The sequence below is a fragment of the Lepidothrix coronata genome, unplaced genomic scaffold (genome assembly GCF_001604755.1).
Source record: "Lepidothrix coronata isolate B3197 unplaced genomic scaffold, Lepidothrix_coronata-1.0 Scaffold382, whole genome shotgun sequence".
NCBI lineage: Eukaryota > Metazoa > Chordata > Aves > Passeriformes > Pipridae > Lepidothrix > Lepidothrix coronata.
Window position 1 is genome coordinate 42,272 of NW_016690562.1, and position 17,794 is coordinate 60,065.

The window sequence follows — 17,794 nt, forward strand, 5'->3', positions numbered from 1 at the left end:
CCCGCTCCCCTCAGCGGCCCCGCCCGCCTCGCCCCGGCTGCCCCGCTCCCCTCAGCGGACCCGCCCGCCTCGCCCCGGCTGCCCCGCTCCCCTCAGCGGCCCCGCCCGCCCCGCCCCGCCCGCCCCGCGCGGCGCTTCCTTCCGGGCGGCCGTGGCGCTCCCGGCAGCGATGGATCGCGGTGCGGCGGGGCCGCTGCCCCTCGGCCGCCTGGCCGAGCCGCTGCTCCGCAGGCTCAGCGAGCTGCTGGACCGGGCGGCGCCCGGCAAGGGCTGGCGGGAGCTGGCGCGGCGAGCGGGGAGCCGAGGCACGGTGCGGCTGAGGTAGGCGGCGCGGGGAGCGGCGGGGAGCGCTGCCCCGCGGAAGCCGCGGTGTCACTGCGCGGTCCAGGAGTTGGATGTTTGTATTTTCCTGTGAAACACTGTGAAGGTCCATTTGATAAGTGACGGTATCTCGCCCCTAGGTTGGCGTGGCACTGCGACTTAATGAAAGAAACGTTGATGAATTTCTTTAGTGGGGATACGTAAACTTGCGTTCCCTTTCTATAGCTGTCTTCATGTCCTTATTATCTGAGTTCTTTGAATCTGCTGTGGTTGGAAGTGCGTGAAGACTTTACACTGAAGTTTAAACTAAGAACTTCAGATGCAGTTCACCGCGCTGCAGTGATGTGTGATTGGCCGGGCTGCACCACTCGCTTGTTTTAAAAACTCTAAAATCAGTCTTCCTGCACTTTGAACTTAGACACTGAATTGCTCTTTACTGCTTCTGAATTAGGCACATGGAAATGAAGGGTGCTGTACTAGTTTTTCTGCTGATACCTTAAAAAGTGAAAATTAGAAGGTTTCTCAATACATTTGGTTAGACTAGTGAGGTACATGCATCTCTTACCTTGTAGCATACAAATAACTAATTCCAATTTCTGTTACTGTATAATTTCTGAACTCACAAAACTTGAAGGAAATACTGCAAATATGTCCAAATCAGCAAGGAATTTCCTATGTCCATTTTTTTAAATCGTTTTGTTTGTCTGCAATTGATTGTTAACCCAGCTCCTTTCTGAGCAAAAAGTGTTAAGAAGGTCTGTGCCATGTCCTTCTTTTGTTCCTCCGTAGCCCTTTGGATTTGGAGCAGTGTTCCCTCCAAGTGCTGGAGCCAGAAGGCAGTCCCAGCTGGAGTCTCCTGAAGCTGCTGGGAGATCGTGGGTGCACTGTGCTGGAGCTGGTGGAGTCCTTGCAGGCCCTGGAGCACACAGAGGCTCTCCAGTGTCTCGGCCATGCAGGTCAGTGCTGGGCCTGTGCTTTCGCTGCAGCTCTGGGTTTTACACTGGAAACACTCAGGTAGCTTGTTTTCTGCAGTAGATAAAAACATCTTTAGTGCTTGAATTCTGATAATTGGTATCCGTATGATTATCAAGGTAATTGGCTCATCTGATTCTGAGATTAAAAGTAAGCCAAGTAGATAAACAGCCTTTGTACAGTGTTGTTGTGGACTTGAACTTGGCTGCATGGACATGCAGGGTGGACTTGTATTTGTTCCTAACTTTGCTAAGTGTAAATTCTGTTTTAAAGGTATAAAGATTGTTGTACAGCCAGACTCTCAAGCAGTGCTCTCTGGTCAGGTGGTCAAGCTGTGTTGCTGGGCAACAGGACACCCATTTGTGCACTACCAGTGGTTCAAGCAGGAAAAAGAGGTAATAGTTGATAAACAGTGCAGGTTTTTGCAATAGTGAAAATAATAGGTAATGATTTTGGATGATACCTTTTTCTTTCTAAGACTCTTCCCCTTATTTACAATGAGAGAAGATTGCTGGATAGTGACCCTAGGAATCTGCTAAAACAATGTGGTGATTCCTTATATTCAAACCACTTCATCCCTGGGGGCTAATTTTGGAATGGGACAGAAAGGAAGCTGCAAGTTTAGTTGTCTCTCAGCTTAGCAATAAGTTTCAAGTATGTGAAGGAGTTGAGGCTGGTCTTATGGACATGGAAATAAATATTGTAGTGCTTGATCCTGGTTTAGATTAAACCAATCTAAATTTCAGTGTTTTTGGTTCACCTGTGATTCAGGTTCCCCATGGTGATTCTCCAGAGCTGGTTTTGAATCCAGTGAGTGTAAAGGATTCTGGCTTTTACATCTGTCGAGTGAACAGTGACTGTTCCTTCGTGTTCAGTCGGTGGGCACGCCTGGAAGTCTGTGAGCTCCGGGGTACATCTCATGGTGAGTGGCACAACCATTGTCTTCTGAAACTCTGTCCTCTCACTTCCCAGAGGAACTTGGGCCTCTGTAGCTGTGCTTAGGTTGTCTCACCCTTTCTTTTCTTTTTTCTTCCTTTTTGTTTCTTTTAAGGGAACGTGGTGGGTTTGCCTCAAAACAAATTGTGCATTTGTGTTCAGCCTCAGCCACAAAACCTGACAGTGGGGGATGCTTTGGTGCTAGAATGTGGAGCTGTTGGAAACCCAATTCCTCATTACCAGTGGTTCAGAAATGGATTTCCCTTGGCAAATGGGAGCAAAAATGTCTACACAGTAAGTTACTGCAATGGGCCAGCCTTGGGGGCCGATGTGCAACCACCTTGAACTTATCACAGAAAGCTTTCTTGAAGAAAACAATTTCTCCATAGTCTTGATAAACCTCTGACAGAAGTGCTTGCTCCAAGTGCTTCTTCAGTTTTTACTTTTTCTTGCATGGGGGCTTAAATGCAAGGCTTGAACACCTGATACAGGTATTGTCTTGGGGTCTGTGGGGATGACTGGGATGATACTTGCACAGGTAACTTCTGTGGACGTGGAACATCAAGGGACATACTGGTGTCACGTATTCAACGACCACGAGGATGAAGACAGCAAGAAGGTAGAAGTCCTTATAGGTGAGGAGTTTTTCTGTTTGATACAGGACAGGTGAGGTTGTTCATTGCAAGCAGAATGAATGAATAGAACATGTTTCAGTGTGTGTGCACGTGCACGTATTTTCAGGGATCTGAAGAGGAGCAGATCTCTGTATAGCTTCCAGATCTATCTGGGAATGCTAGTATGTACCTCACAAGTTCTTTCCTAACCTGAGGAATATCCTAGTGTAGTACTCCCAGGTTTCAGTGATTAGTGCTGTACAGTGTTGTGGTCAGTGCAGATTTGTACTGCTGTAAAATGAGCCAGATTGCAGAGCAGCTTGGCAGTGACCTTTGTCTTCCACCTCGTATGCTAACACTAATAACTGAGAGCACTTGTCTTCCAATTTTCCCCCTCCTTAAAACACAAGGAAGGAAAGCAATGCCAGTGGAGTGCACAGAAGGTAAAGTAAACCTTTAGTTGTGAATCAATTTTGAAAAGTCAGTGAGGGGGCGATGGGTTGTCAGGTGTGTTGCTGAAAAGCATGTGTGGGTGAAGAGCTTCGGTCTAGTTTAAGGCACTGATGCATGATGCAGTGTTCCTTTTGCATGTGCTTTTCTCTTCTTTGCCTGGATGCCAGGATCTAGAGTACAGGAGAAAAACCAGGCTGCTTTCTCCTGTGCTATTCAAATGAATGTAAAGATCTGGAGAGGTTTTTGGCTGGGCTCAGGAGGCAACATCCTATCCAAGAAAATCTGGAGGTGTTTAGGAACCTGGGTAATCTTAGAGAGCTCCAGTGTCAGCACTCTGTCTGCAAGAGGTGTTTCCAGCAACCTCATTAGGATGATTTCTGTTCTCCTCTGCATTGCTGCCATGGGGAGGAAGAAGTGTATTATGACCTTTGCTGTTTGCACCATCCCTTGATGGCTGAGCTCCTCAGAGTCTGCAACACCATCAGGGGATCACGTAGAACAGTGTAAGGCTGCTCACAGCAGGCCTGCTCTGAGACATCCCTGGGGCTTCAGACACAGTGGTTTTCTTTTCCGTGGTTTCCAGTGCTCTCAGAATAAAGAGGTGAAACCTGTGGTAGCTTAGAATATTTCAAAATGGTGTCTGAAGTCTTTCTGAATACATGTGGCTTCCCAAAGTAAGATTTCTTGCTCAGGATGTTGCTTTTTCAGCAGTCTTTCAAGCATATCCTCTTCAAAGGGGTGATTCTGATACCTTGTTCCTTGCTCCTTCAAGCTGCCTGCATGCCTGTGGGATTGGAGCGTAGTGACTGTCCCTCCCTTGGTTTTTAGCTCTGCTGTACTGTAATGCTGGTCCTAGCATGGCTTTATACACTGCTGGATTTTCTCTTCTCTGTGTGGAATAGACATGAAAGATTACATTTGCAGAAATGCAAAGCCAAAAGTATTTTAGAAAAGTAGCTTGTCTTCCGTGTTCAGCTTGGATTATTAGTGGCATGACACTTACATTTTTACTAATAAAAATGTTGCTTTTGCTTATTGTTTAAATGATGATCTTATTGGTGTGTTTCTTTGCAGAAGATTTTAATGATCTTCAAGAATCAGGTCAGTGATAAGTTTTGAAAAACTTTAGTTTTGCATCTCATTTTTATGTTACAAGTCACTGAAGCCTAGCTGGGTTACAATATATACTTTACAGTATTTGCATGTGTCTGTAACTAGGAATTGAATAGGGGCAGGTATCATGTTAAGAGCAGCACAGCTTCCTGGGTCCAAAAGGTTGACTTGAAGCATATAGTGAATTATAGGGGTGCTATTATCTTTGTAAAATCACCCAAGTCTGGTCTTACTGCACTGCACGTGCACTTATACAAAGGGAATTATCTTTGCTTTCTTGTCTGTAGTTTCTCTGGACTCTCAGTTTTAGTACATTGCTGCTTTCTCAGATGATGTAAGGTGCCTGGCTGTAAACAGCACAACATCAACAAAACACCCCCAAAGCCACCCAAACAAAAAAGAGCCCTTTTTTTGTGCTAACTTAGTAAGGTGTTAGGCAAAGCAGTGTCTCTGCACGATAGCTGTGGGGGACATGCAGTTCATTTTCTGGTGTTGCAGCTCCAACTGTAGTCACTGACAGTGCTCTTTTCATCTCTTCCAAGCAGACCCACAAGAACTGTCGAGTCACAGACCTGTTGGTGAGTAGATTTGTAGCTGGAACGTGTATTTCCCATCTTGGAAACAGATTTTGCTGCTTCTGACACTGCCAGTGCAAGACCTGTGGGGCACGTAGAGAGCTGCAGGGAGGGAGACCTGTGGGCATTGGTACAGTCCCTTACAATGCTTGCCTGCCCTTTCAGGAGTAAACTGTGCCTCTGTCCAAGCTTCTCCACTCTGTCAGGTTCATCAGTGTGAGGGGGAGTTTAGGTGCTCCCCCCCAGGCTGGTAAGGTTGGGGTTTTTTTGAGGTAAGAAGAGAGTTGAGCTGTATTATTGATGTAGGAAGGCTTTTGAAATCACATAAAATATTGTGCCTGGAAATATTGTGCCTGGATACTCTTTTCTCTTTGGAAGACCTTACTTTTAAAGGTAGTGACCCCTGGAATATATAAACGTGACGTGTTCTTTTCTCCCTGTGTCTTGGCAGCCACAGACAAGGTGGCTCTGTTAATAGGAAACATGAGCTACTGGAATCATCCCCAGCTCAAGGCTCCCATGGTAGATGTCTATGAATTGACCAGTTTGCTAAGGCAGCTGGATTTCAAAGTCGTTTCTTTACTGGACCTTACTGAATCTGAGATGCGAAACGCAGTGGATGAATTTTTACTTCTCCTGGACAAAGGAGTATATGGTAAGAACACGCAAAATCCCTTCTGAAGTAGGTCAGTGTGGTATGTATCAAGTACACAAACAGCTGGTATTTACCTCTGCCAGCTCTCTACATGTGATGGCCAAACAGCCTTCATGGTAAATAGGGTGTGTGCAGAATGGGAAGAGTAAGTGAAAAGCACCCACCAGCATAGCCTTTGACTTGGCTTAAAATGTTTTTGTTTCTTTACTTTTAGAACAGATCAGAGGTTTGAACTCTTTTCTTTAACCACACCTATAACTGCAGTGCAAGCTCTGGGGGAGGGCAGGTGGAATTGATGCACAGAGCAAAAGCCTTCGTGTCTTGCATGGAAAAGGCCAGGAATGATCTGGTTGGGAGTGTAAGAAAAGTTCTTCTGTGGGCTTTGAGTTTTCAGCTGACTGCCACTATTTTGTCATTTTTCTAAAGGCTAAGATTGTATAAACTCCTTGAGAAATGACTTAGAACAGAGAGCAAAAAGTTTTGCCAGTGTCCCTATTTAAATTGCAGAATTCCTGTAGTAAAGCCCATTCACGAAAACATCATTTGATCCTTTTTTGGAACACAAGGTCAGATTATTTGCTATCATGACTTTTTTATGGATGTGTTACCTGATGCTCTGTCTGAGCAGCACTGGCTGCTCTGACATTTGGGCATTTATGTCTGAGCCAAAAGCTGCCTGACACGAAGCCTCAGCCTGGCAGGAGTATCGAGGCGTTCTGAGAGCAGTCTGCTTTTTTACTCCCTGGGAAATAGATGTGCTGGTACATTTGGGACTCTTGCACCTTCTCAATTTTTTTCTGTAATTGTTGTCCTGAATGTAGAAAATAAAGCACAGAAAGGCTTTAATGGGTTTCTCAGCAGCACCACATGAAAGCTCTTACACAACATATTTTTGCAGTCGTGCATTTCCAGCCACTTGGTATAAAAGGTAAGCGGAGCAGTTTTTCAGTGGTGTTTGGCAATAACTACTTCAATTTAAATGGTCACTTTATCCTTTCTGCATAGTGGCTATTAACAGCTTAAAGCCAATAAAAGGTGCTGTCAGTGCACAAATAGGTAATGATTTATAGCACTTCTAGTGGGCATAGCTTCAAATAGAAGAGGCACAGTGGCTGCTGCTGTCTGGTCCCTGTTACATGTGTTCCTGATGCCTGCTAAGTTGTGTAATTCTGGCCAACTGCCAGGAAAGTGGCATTTCAGATACTGGTCCTTAAGGGCAGGAGTGGTAAACAAAGTGATGGTGATTGCCTCCTCTGATGTCTTGGTTTGTGCTGTTCTAAATGTAGGGTGCAGTTAACATTGTATTCCACACAGGGTAAAAGCATAGACCTGGATGTTTGAAAGGCTGAAAATATTTAGGCTGCTTTCTTTTTAAAAGAGAGAGAGAGAGGCAGATACCACTTAAATGCTGACGTCTCTGAGGAACTTGAGCCTACTTAAAATTGCTGTGCCTTAGTCTCTGTTGAGACCCTGTGAACATGTTTACTCCACTTACCCCGGGTATGCAGGGATGTATTTCTGATCTTGAGCTCAGCACGGTCAGTGCTCCAGGTACTCGTGCCACAGCACAGGCATCTGCCAAGGACAGCAAAGGAGTGTAGTCAGTGCAATGACTTACAGAGTACACACTCAGATAGATTTCCAGTCAGCCTAAATTGTCACATTTCTGTTAACTTTGTTCAGCTGCACACTATATACTGTATGTATTGCAGAGCTGGCCCGTAGACTGCTCTGTATGGATAAATAAAAAGTCTTTTTAAAAGATGGAATTTGCATCATTAAGGAAAACCAGCACTGGGAACAGGCAATAGGAAAATCAAATTTAATCATACAAGCTTCTCTTAACTGCATTTTTTGGCAGTGGAGGTTATTAATTCTAAGAACATCTAATCTTACTGCAAATTGATATGACTAATACTGGACATCTTTATTCATATAAGTAAAATCTAAGCCCTGGCTTGCAGTTTCCTTTCTCAGGGTTCAAAAAAGCTGTCTTTAATTCCATGACATGTTTGGGGTTTTTTTTCCTACAAAAATATTTCATGTTTTATTGAACATTTTAAATCTTAAAATGTTGTAGACTGTTGTGTACTGGCAAGTGAGGGAGATGATGGCAGGATAATCGTTTCTGGCTAGGAAAGCATGCAAAGAATTTGTTTGTTTAGTAGACCCAGAAGTAACCCAGTCTGTAACTAAGAGATGTAGCTGCAATCAACTGAACATGAGCTGCTGGTAGTTTGGTAATGGGGATGTGCTCTGGAGTCCTACCAAACTATTCAGCAGAGGTTTTTTCTGTCTACAAAATCTGCAGAGTTACTGCTGCTCAGAGCTTTGTAATTGCACACGTGGAGAAGATGTTTTACAGTTGGCACATTTCCTTGTTCCCATCTGTGAGTTACCCATCATACATAACAGACTATTTCTGTTAGAGGTCATAACTACTTAAAGCATTTAAGAGTATTTAACTCGGTGTGTTTGATGCAAATATCTGATTGATTCTATTGCATGTGTGATATTTGCTTTTTTTTAAATTCATTGTGTCTGTGTGTTGTGGAGTCGATGTTAAAGTGGCTCGCCCCTGCCTCCCCTCCCTTCCTGTGTTAACAAAAGCATATTGATATTAAAAACCCAGCCTGGAGTGGCTTGAGTGATCTCAGTCCCGCTGTGCATGAGGGCTTTGACACGCTAAGGTGTGCAGGAGTGCTCCCGTGTGCTCCCCGCGCTCTCAGTCACACCTGCTTTGTACCCAGGTCTGCTGTACTACGCTGGTCACGGCTACGAAAACTACGGCAACAGTTTCATGGTCCCCGTGGACGCTCCCAACCCCTACCGGTCAGCAAACTGCCTGTGCGTGCAGGACATCCTGCGGCGCATGCAGCAGAAGGAGACGGGGCTCAACGTGTTCCTGCTGGACATGTGTCGGAAAAGGTGTCACCTCTGTCGGTCGGGGGAGAGCTGACAGCAGGGGTTCGGGGATGGCTTTGCTTCACAGGAGGGGGAATAATGACTCAAGTGTGGGGAACCGACTGTGAGGTTGGCTTTCTGTCCCCATGGGTGGATACCTGCCTCCTGATTCCAACGACATTTATTTCTTCTTTTCTGTTGTTGCTTAAAAGTTATAGACCATTAGTCTGATTAGATAAAAGTGAAATTGGGCATCTTAAAGGAGAAACATGACCCTTTCCCCTTGCACCATTATCCGCCTTCATTACAGGAGGAAGGAGAATCCCTGTGATCAAAGGCATGTTAATTTGGCAGAAGGGCTCAAGTGAAGTGCTTATTTTAGAACTCTTCAGAGCCATGGATTTTGCTTTTATGCTGGGGATGTTGTATCTTTATTTAGAGCTTAAAACCCAACTGATTTATGGGGTTTTTCTAAACAAAGTACTGTGTTCTTCCCATGTTGAGAAACTACGATGCCCAATTAAACTTGCACTTGAAATCAGCTCTTCAGTCAGCATTTCTGGCAATTGGTCTCTCAGGAATGTTTCATAACAGAAAAATGCTGGTGCCTTAGTGTCTGTCAAGCCTCTAAACTTCAGTGCTAATGAAATGCCTGTGACCCAATTCAGGTTCACAGTCTGTATCCAAACAGAAAATCCATCTACATAAGCCTTGTGCTAACTATGCAGACACCGTGTGGGGGGGGAAAGTTAGAAAAAAATCATAGCTTTTGGTATAACATAAAATGGGCAGTTATCAGAAATGGGTTTTGCAGAGATTGTAGACCAACTCTGCTAGTTACTATAACATGATGGTGCTGAGTTTTGTCTTTTAGCAGTCAGGATTCATTCCAGAATTGTAGGAGTGAAACAAATACCTGGTTCTGAGCTCTGCTTTTCTGGTATTTTGAATTTGTTACGTTTATTGACTTTCTTGTGTTTCCATTTATTGCAGAAATGAATATGATGACACAGTTCTTATCTTGGATGCTCTGAAGGTTACAGCCAATATTGTTTTTGGATATGCAACGTAAGGAAATTTTTCTTCTTGTGTGCCACAGAAGTGAGCACTGAAATTGTCCAGCTGCCCTTTTCCAGAACAGTACTGTGGTGTTAACAGACCAGTAACCTCGGGCAGTTTGCAGGTTAAGTGCAAAAGCTGCTGAATAGAAGAAGTCAAGAGCTTTCATAAAATCTTCAATGATAAATTGAAGCTCCTCATATAAGGAGTTTGATAAACAGCTGTGGTGTGTGATGCCATTGGAAGGGAAACCTTCCGTGAGCTGCTTGCAAGGGAACACAAAGAGCAGGTTGGCCTTGGGCACAACCTGGTTTTCAAATTGTAGGAAATTCCTTCCCCCGTTCCCAACACAACTTTACTCCTCACCATGCAGATGTTTCAGTGTTTTTTCCTTGTCTGGTGATCTCACAGGTGCCAAGGAGCAGAAGCTTTTGAAATTCAGCAGTCGGGGTTGGCCAATGGCATCTTCATGAAGTTCCTGAAGGAGCGTTTGTTAGAAGACAAGAAGATCACTGTTCTGCTTGATGAGGTTGCAGAAGGTGAACTCCAGCTTACTGCACTAACAGTCTCCTCAGCCTGCATTGCTGAAAACAACTTTGCTTACATGTTCTTCCTCCCATGGTGAATGTGTTACACTACTTAAAGCTTTCTTGTTCTGTTTAGATCAAATAGCAGCTGCTACTGGGTAGCACATTAACAACGTTCTTGGTGTTATGAAGGGATCTGAGCTTCTTTAATAGTGTGTAGTTTTATACTTTAGCGAGCCTTATTTGTTCTGAGTATCTTTCCTCATGGAGCTTTGAATTGTCCATCGACAAAAATGCTCTTCTGTCCTGTGGTTCCAGCTGCTTGTGGTAGTCCAGTCATTTGCAAGTTCATTTAAACAATTAATGGAGTCCTACCTGCCCCATAGTGCTATAGTGATGATAATGATTTGTTCTCTATCGAGAACAGTAAGTTCTCTTAAGTGCATTAAATAGGGCAATGCACTGCTTTCAAATGCCTGGTTCAGTAATTGTATTTTAGATTTGATGGGAAAAGTGCTAAAGTGAAAAATGTCGAGGGAGCATGTGCTGCTCCTGTGCAAACATCTGCAGAAGAACAGGCCAGCTGTTTTGGCCAAGATCAGCCAGTGTGAGGCTGGCTCTGTAGGGGATGTCTCTCATCAGCTGCAGGTCACAGAGCTTTGCCCAGTCTGTCTTTTGTTCAAGAATGGAGAGAAGGACTGACCTGCTGGGCAGTGTGACAGGCACTGCTGTCAGTATTCCCAGGTCTTGAGTGTCAGGGACCACACAGGTAAGTTGAAGACACTTGTAAATGTGCCAGAGGAGTGCTCCCATTGCCAGTGTTCCATGTAAATAGCCCCCACGGAAAAGGCCCTGCTGGCACTGTGCTTCCTGCTGGCTACCTTTGCCACCAGAGTGCAGTGCTGGCTCGTGCTCAGCTTGGTGGCCCCCAGGCCCCCGAGGTGCTTCCCTGCAGAGCTCTGTCCCAGGGAGTCAGGCCTCTTCCTGCACCCATGCAGGGCATCATTCCTGCCTGGGTGCAGGACTCGGTGTTCCCTGCTGTTGGACTCCACGAGATTCCTCTCTGCCCAGTTCCACAGCCTGTCCAGGGCCCTCGGAAGGGCAGCACAGTCCTGTGGGATATCAGCCACTCCTCTCAGTTTTTAACCATCTGCAAACTTGCCAAGCTTTGCACTCTGTCCTGTCACATGGATCATTAGCGATGCTGTTAAATAAACAATATTGGGCCCTTTATCAATGCTTAAAATCCTCCCCTTGCCCCCCAGTCCTTTAGAAATCTCTGACTGGAATTATTCAGATTCTTGAAATCAGTCACTCTAATTAGGCCCTTCCCCACTCAGAGCTGTGATACTGCTTGAGCTGGCTTTGAGGAACAGGGGAGGGTGTTGGCCAGGCCCCATGTGAACCCTCAGGGCCCTGCAGCAGCAGGAATGGTGCCTTGACCTTCAGGGAAGGAAGAGCTGCAGCTTTTGATGGATGTGCTGGCGCTGGCATAACCACAGCAACCACACAACACTGCAGCAAGGGACCTAATTCAGTTGGAATGGCAGCAGCATTGATTTTGAAAGAACCTGTATGCACCTTACTTTTAGATATGGGCAAGTGTCCCCTGACCAAGGGCAGGCAAGCCCTGGAGATCCGCAGCAGCTTGTCGGAGAGGAGGGCGCTGACAGACCCCGTGCGGCAGAGCACAGCCTCGGCAGAGTCGCTGGCACGGAACCTGCAGTGGGCCAAGGCTCATGGTATGGGACACTCTGCTCTTACATGATCCTGCTGCCGTGGGGGGAGAAGTGAGAGCATGTAGTATTGAGTGGAAGTGGAAGGCATTCAGATTTATATCTGAATTTTCATTAGTCTGTTCAGTAGGAAATCTTGGTGTTTGGGTTTATCCTTACATGAGACAGGAATGAACAAGGTGACATGGAGAATTCATCCAGAGTAAGTATATTTAAAACCACTGTAGGGGAGACTTACGGGACGTCTGCCCCCTGGGACAGTGTCCCAGGAGTTTGTGTGTCTAACAATGACACTTCTAAGACATCATTAATCTCATTCAAAAGTCATCACCTAAAATAGGCAGGCAAACTGTATGGTAAGTGTGCATGAGGTGAAAAGGAGTTTTCAATGTATACAACTAAGAAAATAAGGGTGAGATGAGTTGGAGGCTTTCTTGCTTCTTTTAACAAAGGCAGTGCAGTTTAAGATCTTTCACCTTATTTACCTAAAGTTGTTGGGGTACATCTTCAAATTGCTTTGATAGATTGGGCAGAGGGTCGGGGTGGCATTTCTAAGACAGCTCTTCCACAGATGCAGGTATTTATTTGTGAAATTATGCCCTTAATTCTTGTTTGTTAAATGATTGAAAAAACACAAACTATTTTAGAAAAATACAAAATGCATGTGCTGAGTTATATTTAGACTGTAACGATGTGTTCTTCGCAGAGCTTCCAGAAAGCAGGTACCTCGATTTTAAATGTGGTGTTCAGATCCAGCTGGGGTTTGCAGCCGAGTTCTCCAACGTCATGATAATCTACACGAGGATAGTGCAGAAACCCCCCGAAATGGCCGTTTGCAGAGCCCACGTCACAGACTTCGCTCTCGTAAGTGCTTCCTCTTGGGGTCTCGTCATCTTGCTCCACTGAAGTTGAAAGTTTCCCGTTCCATCCATGTCAGACTGCATCTTTTGTAATAAAATGGGTCCAAACTGTTGAAACTTCTAAAACTGAAATAAGTAATGGTTTATGATCTACAAATTCTATACCTTCAATTAAGTTCTCGTTTCTTTCTTGCAACAGGACCTGGATGTGGATCCTAAATTGGCTAATAAAGGAACTCCTGAGGAAACTGGAAGCTATTTAGTATCAAAGGACCTTCCCAAACACTGCCTCTACACCAGGCTGAGTTCACTGCAAAAACTAAGGGTTAATATATATTACTCCTCACGTTTGTTCAGATAACTGACACTAATCATGTTGCTTCGCAGTTCTGTTGAAGCATCTGTGTATTGTCTGCACAGTAAGTTCTTTGGAGGGAAGCAATGACTAATGGCACAGTTTAGTGACTTTAATTCTGTAGCTGAAAAGTAAAAGCCAGGGAATTGATGCATATGCAATCCTGAAACCAGCATGCGAGGCCCTCTGTATTTTCTTGGCCAAGGTGGTTGTTTTTGTGAAGATGATCTATAGCACACTCTGAGGGTGTTCCTATGCACTGCAGTTCAGGAAGAACATGACCTGAAGCAGAGCTGCCTCTTACAGAGTCATTAGTAGGAGATGAAAGTGTTGTGTATCATCAGCCAGTGCTCCTGGGCATGCAGTTTTTGGAAGGTTCTCCCTTCGGCAGACTGGGGCACTGTGAAGTGTCTCTCTGTATCTTTGTGTCATGAGCACCTGCCATCTCTTCTTCAGTGCTTTTGGCAGCTGAGGTAACATAAGTGCTTCTAGAATTACAGACTGTCCTGTGAGCAAGTACTGACCAAAAGAGGTCCTCAGTAAACAAGTCTTGCCCAGTGTGTGTCCTCAGCTCCTAAAAAGGTTGCTCTTCTCCAGGAGGCCAGGCCTCTCAAAGGGTTTCCTGCAGTGTTTATTTGGATTGGAAGTATAACTTGTTCTCTCCCCCACCCTTCCTCTTTTACAGGAACATTTGATCTTCACTGTTTGCTTGCACTATGAGTATTCAGGAATAGAAGATACAATGGATGAAAGAAAGGAAGTTAATGTTGGGAAGCCCCTTATTGCTAAATTAGGCCTTCATCATGGATTCAAAACCAATAACTGTCCTCATACCTGTTGCACGACTGGTTATCCTTTTCATAATTCAATGGAATCGAGTCTTAGAGAGGCAGCTGAATACTACATCTCCAGTCACTGCCAACCAAATTCCTGTCCAGGTGTTTACCATCCAAACTGTACTTGCTCAGCCAGCATCACACAATCAGAGGCGTGTTCCTGCAATGGGACTTCCAGGATATTGGCTTCAAGACATGAAGTATGGAATTACTCACCCACTGTGGAAAAGAGTAATGTACCAGTAGAGACCACTGATGATACTGTTGAACTGGAATTCCTTCTCTCTGACAGCCTCAGCTTCTCTGAACAGCAGCAGCTGGGATGTGTTTGGAACAGACCTCCACAGAGCTCTGCAGGATGCCTCCTGAGTAAAAATAACCTGTTATCCTGAGAGTCCTGCAACTGCCTCTTTGGCTCCAGAAGAGCATCTGCCCCGTGGAACTCTCCACTAGGAGATTTCAGGCTGCTGTTGCTGTCTCTGTAGTTACAGCTTTGGTTCATGCATCAGCTACTTCTCCTCATTCTGTCAGCTAATTAGGAGCTTTGGCAGCTCACATACATTAAGTTTCTGGGCCATGTTCACCTTGACATAAATTCCTGACTGCTGCAGGGATGATGGTTTCAGTATTACTCCTGCCTTGCACAGAATTTTAATTCAGGCGGAGTAAGATCCGCTGGCGTTTTAGAGTGCGGCATTTTGAGCACCAGGGTGTTTGCTGTGAACTGGAGATAGTTTAAAGTGTCAGGTGTGGGGGAGGACAGGTTGGCAATTTGAGGGAGTTGGGTTTATTTTTTTTTTAAAAAAAGATTGATCACCCTCTTAGTTTAATAATTGCAGTAGTCTAGGAATGCAGTGAGGACCCCTCCATGTTGTGGAAATTAGGCAGTTATTAATTGCTAGGGTACCATTGCAGCAATTTAGTCATTCCAGGTTTATTTTAAGAGCTAATGAGAAAAAATGTGTTCTCCCATCCTTGTTGGCATGCAGTGAGCACGAGCCCAGGATCCCTGTGGGTGTGTGTTACCACAGCAACCAGCCTCCACACCCACATCTGCAGCGGATGCGGGGGGAAGCGGCCAGGACTTTCCATGTGCCCTTCCCACAGCCCCTGCTGGCACCTGCCTGTGTGCTTCCAAGTCACTGCAACGGGGATGGAAAGCCTTCAACCTGTTATGCAAATGACTTCACTACACATAAGATCAAGCAGCTCTCAGATGCTTCCTGGGCTCTCTGTTGCCTTAACGTGATGGTTATGATTTATTTCACCTCTCTATACATGAGCTAGTTCTGCTTCCTGAGGCAGCTTCCTGCCACCCTGTCAGAAAGGGATGCTGAGCATGCATGGCAGGACAGCACCAGTCATCCTGTGGAGGTGGGTGCCTCTCCTGTGGGTGACCAGCAGGCAGCCTGGAGTCCTGGAGCAGCCTCTGTCACAACGTGCTCAGATTATTCCCCTCTAAATGGGCAGTTTGTTAGTGCTGTAGGTGTTTAAAGTGGTCCCAGGATTCTTCTCTGTTCACATCCTCTCTGTGCCTGTCAGCTCTTTTCCTCTCCTTTCCCTTCTGTTGAGTGCCAGTAGTATCTGTGGTACCTGCCTCTCAGGTCCAGCAGTTTTTGAGAACTGCTTTGAAATACTGGGAATGTACCAAATCTGATATCTTTTTTTGTCTGTAGGAAGCATAACAATCTTTTAAGAAAGTACAGTTGCTATGAAACATTTTTGTTTTGTTTATTTTGCAGATTCTCAAAGCTTTGTAGGTTTTGTTTCGCGCCTGCCTTAGGGATATGCAGAGTCTGCTGCACTCTGGTTGCAGCTGGGAAGAGAACACTTGGTTTGAAACAACCCTTAGATTATCAGTTCTGCTTTTAGTGGAAATAGTGGGTTCATTTTAATCAGAAAATAGCTGTGTTTGATGCCAAGCCATTTACCTGTGCTGGCAGGTAGAGAACTGCAGCTGTTTGCACACTCACTGTATTCCAGCACATGAATCAGAGGTGGGACTCGTTACCTTTGCAGAGAGTTGTATACACTGAAAACTCCTTTTCATCTCATGCACACTTACCATACAGTTTGCCTGCCTATTTTAGGTGATGACTTTTGAATGAGATTAATGATGTCTTAGAAGTGTCATTGTTAGACACACAAACTCCTGGGACACTGTCCCAGGGGGCAGACATCCCGTAAGTCTCCCCTACTGTGGTTTTAAATATACTTACTCTGGATGAATTCTCCATGTCACCTTGTTCATTCCTGTCTCATGTAAGGGTAAACCCAAACACCAAGATTTCCTACTGAACAGACTAATGAAAGCAGCTTCTCAGATTGGCAGATGGTGGCTCTGTAAGAAAACATGTTTTCTTGCCTTGCCCCTCAGTTCATTCCCAGACTGAGCAAAGAGAGCTCGGTAGTAGCATCTGTTGATGGAATAGTTCCTGTTAAACTCCATCTGCCTGCCAGCTCTTATATACACACCAACCATGGTGTGTATATAAGGTACAAAAGGTATAATTAGAATTCTGATGTATCAAAAACTGGAGTGGGTTTAATTATGTAAGATGGACATTTTTGGACAGCTCTAAGTACTAAAAAATACCTTGAGTGGCGAGATGATGCTCAGCAGTTGCCTTTGCAGCCTGCGTTATTATTTGCACGCAGCGCAAGATGTAGATTTTTGCCTGATCTGAAGCTGAGCCAGTTCTTGCACGGTGGGTGTGTGGGAGCATAACTTCTGAGGCAGAGGTCTGGGACGTGAAGGGACAAAGAGAAGAGATCCCCCAGGGCTGGAAGGGTGGATGAGCTGCCCCAGCCAGTGTGAGCAGCTGGCCACGAAGCACAGCCTCACCCGGGGAGCGGGTGCAGGCAGCCCCAGCACTGCCCCCAGTGACACCAGCAGGTGCCCTGCCAGTGGCTAATGGTGGCCACCACGCTCAGTTTATGGGGTAACAAGGTTGTTGAGTATTTTTAACACTTCTGTAGGGTAGTAGAGTGCTCAATGGGCAAGGAGCAGAGCAGCTTCCCTCTCTCTCACCGTGCTAACATGGGCAAAGTCATGTCAGGCAGAGGGTGCAGAAGTGGGTAATGCCAAAGCCCAGAGCTGATTTAGTTAACTGGTAAGGACTGGAGATTCACCTTGAGTTAGAGGACTGCCTGCAGCAGACCAGCAGACCCTGGAATCAGGTTGGCAGTGGAGGGAAGCAGCCAACAAACTGTTGTTTAAGCTGCAGCTGATAGTGAGCTCAGTTGTTATTAAATTGTGTTTGGTGGAAGAATCACTGTAGAGGCAGCAGTATTTGCAATTTGAAAGAAATGGCAATGATGATAATAGCCCCAGTCTGTCCCAGGGAAGGACCAAAAACCAGGTCATGCCCCCAGCTGGGGGCATCTCTTGCTGATCACTGTGTGTTTAGGGGTTTGTTCAGTAGAGACTTTTATGGCAGCAGAGAGGGAAGTTTGCAACACGGGAAGTAGTGTTGTTACACAAACTAAATGGAATTTGTATAATCCTGACTCATCTTCGGTAGGTGGGGATGAATCAGATGTCCTTCCTCCAGCAGGAGTTGCCAAGGACCAGCATGGAAAGTCTGAGTGCTTGAAAACCTCCCAGGCCACAAACCTTGATTTTAACTTTGCTTCCATTGTAGGAAGATCATCACAGGCAGCTTGGAATCAGCAGCCACTGCCAGGCCCCGTTGCTGCTGCCACCCTTGTCCATGAGGACAGTGTTTCCCGAGGTAAAGAGAGGAAAGATAGCAGAAAAATAGCTCTTGCTGGAAACAATGCTGCATTTAATTGAGCTTCTTCCCACTACAGAGGTTTCTTAATTGGCTGCCAGCAGCTTTCACTACGTTCCTCTGACTTGCTCAGAGTCCAGCCCT

General features: G+C 45.4%; 1 protein-coding gene across 1 annotated transcript; it reads left to right on the top strand.

Moving 5' to 3' along the window:
• The first annotated feature begins 169 nt into the window (after positions 1-169).
• On the top strand, positions 170-16,535 carry MALT1 (MALT1 paracaspase). Its single transcript, XM_017839169.1, has 17 exons — positions 170-321; positions 1,111-1,277; positions 1,567-1,688; positions 2,065-2,215; positions 2,345-2,523; positions 2,768-2,864; positions 3,254-3,286; positions 4,371-4,397; positions 4,955-4,987; positions 5,436-5,639; positions 8,390-8,567; positions 9,537-9,611; positions 10,014-10,141; positions 11,722-11,871; positions 12,572-12,729; positions 12,925-13,050; positions 13,766-16,535. The coding sequence occupies exons 1-17, from the start codon at positions 170-172 to the stop codon at positions 14,306-14,308; spliced, it is 2,523 nt and encodes an 840-aa protein (XP_017694658.1). The 3' UTR covers positions 14,309-16,535.
• The last annotated feature ends 1,259 nt before the right edge of the window (positions 16,536-17,794 follow it).